Source organism: Hemicordylus capensis, chromosome 2 (assembly GCF_027244095.1).
Source record: "Hemicordylus capensis ecotype Gifberg chromosome 2, rHemCap1.1.pri, whole genome shotgun sequence".
Taxonomy (NCBI): domain Eukaryota; kingdom Metazoa; phylum Chordata; class Lepidosauria; order Squamata; family Cordylidae; genus Hemicordylus; species Hemicordylus capensis.
Window position 1 is genome coordinate 155,855,947 of NC_069658.1, and position 6,179 is coordinate 155,862,125.

General features: G+C 46.1%; 1 protein-coding gene across 14 annotated transcripts in view; it reads left to right on the plus strand.

The window, feature by feature from the left end:
• The window catches only part of LOC128346768 (rap1 GTPase-activating protein 1-like), an 85,141-nt gene that overhangs the window by 77,489 nt on the left and 1,473 nt on the right, over window positions 1-6,179 (plus strand). For 11 of the 14 annotated variants that reach the window (XM_053300417.1, XM_053300418.1, XM_053300419.1 and 8 more), the window contains 4 exons: window positions 2,732-2,848; window positions 3,699-3,828; window positions 3,960-4,062; window positions 4,754-4,839. In XM_053300417.1, the coding sequence (XP_053156392.1) occupies window positions 2,732-2,848; window positions 3,699-3,828; window positions 3,960-4,062; window positions 4,754-4,839 (436 nt within the window). Of the gene's footprint in view, window positions 1-2,731; window positions 2,849-3,698; window positions 3,829-3,959; window positions 4,063-4,753; window positions 4,840-4,962; window positions 5,033-6,179 lie in introns of all 14 variants that reach the window. The other 3 variants (XM_053300412.1, XM_053300415.1, XM_053300411.1) reach the window with 3 other exon arrangements.

Below are 6,179 nucleotides of genomic sequence, written 5' to 3' on the forward strand. Positions count from 1 at the left end.
GTACAACTCCCAGAATCCCCAGCTGTGACAGTTTCTGCTTGGGGATTATGGGAGTTGTAGTCAACAACCTCTGGGAATCCCTGTTAGAGGGAACACTGAATAGTTCGTAAGAGAGGTGAAGGTGGTACCAATAGAGGATCATTCCCCATAATCTTCCATGCTCTTCTCTTTTATCCCACTGTCTTCTCTGGTCAAACAGTGGCAAAATGACTGTGCATGTCATGGGCAACCATAACGATTGTACCACCTTCTTTTTGGAGGAAAAACAACCGCCTATTACATGTTTTCATCCTAGGAGATGAAAAATGATGCAAAAGTGGAAGAGAAGTCCAAAGAATCAAATTTTCTCAAATGGTGAAGGGATTTTGAGTTTTATGACGGGAAGAAGGACATAGATAATCTGTATTATAATTTGGGGCATAGTTTGACCTTTCCTTTTTGCAGCTGACCAGAATGGGATTGTTACTTTCAAATTATACAATAACAAAAGTTTCTGGTGAGATTGAAGCACGCTATGCTAAGTAAAGAGGCTTTTCCAAAGTTTGCAGCTGCGATTGTAAGAGTCTTTTGTGTGTGTGCCAGGGAAAAGTGATATTCTGATTTAATAATAGCCCCATTTGCTGCACTGCAAACAGCTTTGGGAGGGTCTCAGGAGTTTTTAGAAAGAACTTGTACAGCAGTTCAACACCACACTGTGCTCCTGAAACTTGCCCCCTTTCCCTGTCATACATCTGTCATCTCATGGATTAGGGTTTAAGAGTATACTCAGTAATAGTAAGCAGGGGCAGAATTACCCTTATTTTACTCGCAGTCCCTTCCCAAAAGTGTGTTGTCATCCCTTTGCCCCACCTATGGGCAAAAATGGAGGTTTTTTCATTTGCTCCAAGAGCGACAGAAGTAAATTAAGATTCCTGTTACATGGGCAGTAACAAAATAGCAAAATTCAGGCATTATTTGGCCTTCCAAGTCCCACCACCACCACATATTTATTTTCATTATGTGAACAACACATAGTGTGAACAACACATAAGAATAGCTAGAGTCTGTGGAGCAAACTAGATAAGACATTGAAGACACATGCAGCATCTGTTTCAGTTTTTTATTTTGAACTAAGTGTAAACTCCCAAGTTTGATGAGAGCAGCAGCAGGGGGAAGAAGGGGTGTTTAGCCCTTTCCCCGTGGGCTATTTCCCCATTCTTAATTCTGCCCCTGCTTACTTTTTCCCAGCATCTCAGATCACCAGCTGACATCCTGACTAACAAAGTGTGTGTGTGCTTCAAGGGACTGAAGGGCAAGTTGGGAGCCCTTGAAGAGTTCCCCCCTTTCCTCCTGCACGCACCCTGTTGATCCAGAGCCCTTAGAATCCAGAGCACTCCCCACACTCCAGAAGGGCTCTGCAAGATTGGAAACGCATTGCTGGCTGGGACTTGTGTAAGGGCTCCCGTCATGGCCCCACAGTCTCTTGAAGTGTGCGTACTTCATTAGTGGGGATGTCGGCCACTGTATCTTTCCCAGCCAGAAGAAAAGCAACTGGATAGAATGTTTTTGATCAAGCAAAGGGCCTGTAGGGAAGGCATTAATCACCGCCTCCCTCATTGCTACTGCTCTGATCATATACTGAGTCAGACCATTGGTCTATCTAGCTCACTCAGTATTGTCTTCACAGACTGGCAGTGGCTCCTCCAATGTTGCAGGCAGGAATCTCTCTCAGCCCTGTCTTGGAGAAGCCAGGGAGGGAACTTGAAACCTTCTCCTCTTCCCAGAGTGGCTCCATCCCCGGAGGGGAATATCTTACAGTGCTCACACATCAAGTCTCCCATTCAGATGCAACCAGGGCAGACCCTGCTTAGCTAAGGGGACAAGTCTTGCTTGCTAACACAAGACCAGCTTCCCCACTCGGCTGCATTAAAGTAACAGAGATTTCTCTTGCATCACTTCTAATTTGACCCTCTACTGTGACAGTGGAGTCTACAAACCAAAGTTGCAGCTGTCCTGCCTTGCTCTCCAAGAGTAATGCTCAGTTTTAGTAAGTGTGTGTGTGTGTGTGTGTGTGTGTGTGTGTGTGTGTGTGTCCATCCCTTCTCCTTAGAGCCATGAGGGCTGGAATATCTAAATCTGATCCACCTTCTATTATGTCAAACTTGTGTCTTGTCTGACTGTCCATAAGAATGGGGAACAGCCCACCTTCTTGCAGACACAAGTACAAAGCCAAAATTCTGGCTACATGTAACAATTTCCGGCGTATTCCTAACGACTAGAGTGCATTTGCCCTTCTTCAGCTTAATTGGAAAGAACAAACGGACAAAGCCGAGAGAGATTTAAATGACCTTTAAACAACAACAACAACCCTCTTCCCTACCAGTCAGGTTTCCTCTCTCTGTGGTACCACTAAACACATAATTGCAGAGAGGAAATGTGACTATGTGGCTCTTCTGACAGATTAGCCCATTTCAAAATTGTGGTGTCCGGAACTGGAAAGAACTGGAAAGTGCTGTGATATTTGTAGTGCAAGGAATAATTATAGAAAATTGTGCTGTTTGCTACAGAAAAGGGTAAAGAATCCTTGAGATCACTAGTCAAACTAATGAAAAGGGGAGTAATTTCTCTGGCCTTGAGCTTTTGGAGAAGCTAAATGGTCCCTACACAGCCTGGGCTGGAGGAGCGTCTGCTGATGAGCCTTTTGGAAGGACTCCTGGCTCTGTGTAGTAAACTGTTTCTCATTTCTCCTTAGCAAAGACGTTGCTGAAAGAATACAGAAGGTACTGGAGAGTCCAGGACCCTTCTTTGACCTCAAGTCAGATGGTTCCTCCAGTCCCAGTTCCCCAGAATTCCCTAACAGGAAGAGCAAGTGAGTTCAGACAAAATATTGCTATGAAAGGAGAGGCTGGAAAAGGTTTCAGTAGAGCATAGAAAAATCGGTTATCTCTACCATGTTGCTATCTACCAATACAGAAGACATTGGCTGACATGATGTGCAGCCCACCAACCTCTGTAAGGATGCGTTGTGGGGCTCTTGCAGTCGCAGACTTCAAAGGAAGCTCCGACGTTGCCCTGAGGCAGCAACTGTGGAAGCTATGTTTCCACAGGTTTCCCCAGTTGGTACTTCCTCTCAGGGCTGCAGAGCCCCACAGTGGATCCTCCTTATGGAGGTGGTAAGCTGTGCATCATGTCAGCCATTGAGCATAGTAGTTAGAGGCTTGAGCAGTTGTGCTCTGACAGAATAGGCTTTAAGATCTATATACAACAGGAAAGCTTTGTTATAGGGATGTGCGTGAAACGGATTTTCCGTTCCAAGCTCGGAACAGAATGCAAAATTCCTGGAAAGTTCTGTCAGAACAACCAGTTGTGTCAGTTGTTCCGACGGAATGACCCTGTTTTGAGTCAGAACACTCCGAACACCATTTTAGACTCCAAAATTGTGGTGCTGACCACAAAATGGCTGCCCTGTGTGCAGAGGCCAGAAAAGCGCCATTTTGCTCGAATGTTTTGAGTGTTCCGAGCTCGGGTTATTCCGTTCTGAGCTCAGAACAAGCCCTCTGAGCTCGGAACACTTGAAATGGCTGGTTCCCAGTCAGAATGTTCTGACCATGATCCATTCTGCACATCCCTACTTTGTTGTAAGGGAATGTAACATTTTTTGATAAGTGAATGATCCTGTATTATTACAAGGGTGATGACTGGGGCTCCTGTTCTTTCAGCAGAATCCCCTCCAGCCAGACATCCGGGTATTGTGTGATGCAGCCCCTTTCCCGCTCCTCATCCAATGTGAGCAGCTGTTGCAGTGGAGTGAGAGAAAATGAAACGTCTGAGGAGGAGGAGAATGAGGCGGTCAGTGTAGGGTCTTCTGAGCCCCTTTCACTCAAGTAATTCCCCTGTCTCAACTGAGTAGATACAGCAACCCTAAAAGCTCCCTCTTAACATCTAGTGACGGGGGCCTCTTTCCCATTTCTTTTGTGCAGGAGTTGATGTGTTCCCTTGAAGGTCCCCAGAAGCAGGACACGCTGGCTCAGAGTGCATGGTTGGACGATAATGTCTGTACACCCAGCAGTACCAGCTCACCAGGTAAAGACAGCAGGAATTCTTGTGTGTTCTTGGTCAGACTGTACATTCCAGGGGCAAGGATACAATGGATAAATTTGTGTGTAGATCGACATTGTTTGTCCAGCATTGGAATGGGTAAGTCCAAGATTCTGTATACCCTTATGAATGGTTATCAATGCTATGATTTGTTAATTGAATGATTTTGATATTTCAATTTAAACAAACTTCAGATTGTTCAGGTCAACTCATACATTACTCTGGCAGTGTTGTTGATGTGCAAAGTCACGGCAGGCCTCATGACACTACAATGAGGACAGGAATGTTTATATTGCACAAGAAGATTTGAATCATATGGGAACGTTGCTGCCCTGATGGAAGGAGGATACCAGCATGGGAAAGACCTCATGGGTGTCCTGGCCTATTGGCATGATGTATTCCCGATTCTCCCTTCAACCTCCGACATTTAGGGAGGCGACTGAAACCTTAAAATAGCAACACCTCTTGAATTTCCCCATAAAAGATAAATAGGGTCAGCAATTTTCCAGGGACTAGTACCAGAAGATTGGGACTGTCTTGGGCAAATTTAGTTAGCAGGTGATTATGATTCAGTGTCACAGTTGGGAAAAGCCTGAGTGGAAAAGGATGAATCTAAAGCTCCCAAAATATGTTGATTTAAAAACCTGCTTTTTAAAAACCCTTGGTTCTTTTTCAGTAACTCGGCTGCTCCCTTCTGGCAGTGGTGCAGGCTCCATGGAGAAGGGGAAAGGTGGCAAAGTGGATGCTCAGCGTTACAGCCCAGTATGTTTCAGTTTCTCCCATGACATTCAGGAGGCAGGGAGGTGATTCGTGGGTTCTTCATATCTAGGAAACCAGGGGCAAGGGGAAGAATTTTTAAGAAACTGCCACTTCCTTGTTCCACAGGCCTCCATTTTGTGCTGTGTGTGATATCATCGCTGGAGGGGTGTCTCAGTGCATGCTGGGTAATGCACAGGTAATCCACACCCTAGGGGGCCTTGGTGCCCTAGGGTAAGGGAATAAGGGCATGTGGGGAAAAGATGACGGAAGGGAAAGGGACTCTGCCGTTCCTACACAACCTGGTAGAAAAATGTGGGTTGGAATCCAAAGTAAAACATCTTTGGGTCTGTGTTCTCCTTTGCCCCACAGCACTTCCCAATCCCTTTTCCTTGGCCCTCTTGCCACACTGTGTGGGCCATATCTCGAGAAGATGAATATGCTCTGTTCCCTACCCAACACCATTCTCTCACGGAGCCTCCTGCATGCTTCTAACAGGCTTGGTGAACCTCTTGGCTAAATTCTCCCCCAAGTCTCTGTTCCTTACAATGCCCTTCCGCCCTCCGTCTCTCTGTGTTGCTGTGGCTTGCTGCTTTTCTGAATCATCTCTCTGCTCACTGGCTAGTTTTGTGTGTGTCTGTCTTTGCTGCTTTCTGTCTCCTGCCATTAAGGTTGGTTGCACCCTTTTGTCAGTTTCCCAGTGTGTTTAGGGAAGTGTAAGGTGTTGAGGTCAGGAGAGGGGCAGCCAAGGCTAGGGAGGCTTTCGAATGGCACGCTGCAGCTTCTTTGATCTGTAACTCATTTTCCAGGCAGTGTACTCTTTGACCCCTGAATACTGCCTCATCTGGCACAATATTGATTTTTCAGTCTGGCTTTGCAAGAGACAAGCAGAGCGTCTTGCAGCACAATGGATGCCAGACTATTGTGCGGGCTCCATAGATCGGGAGGATACAGGAAGCCCAGCCCACTGGACCCTCATCACTTAGGGTCCATCACTTAGAGTCCATCACTTACCTCATCACTTAGCTGCTTGTGCCCTAACAGGCAGTGCTTTCTGCTTTGGAGGATCAGCCCCAATTGAACCCACAATGTTGATTCTGAAATCCTCCCACCATCTTTTTACCCTCTGAATATCAAGCAAGTGATTCATATGCCCACATGCAGCTAACATGCTGCTAACATGCTGCTTGGCTCTGCATGACATTTGGTAAATAGCAGTCACAGGGGCCAGTGTCCAGAATGGGGCTGTGGTATGCAGGGATTGGGATTTTACCTTTTATCATGATCCCAATCCAAGTTGCAGGCTTGCGCAACTGCTTTTCAGTAAACAAACCACCACGCAAACA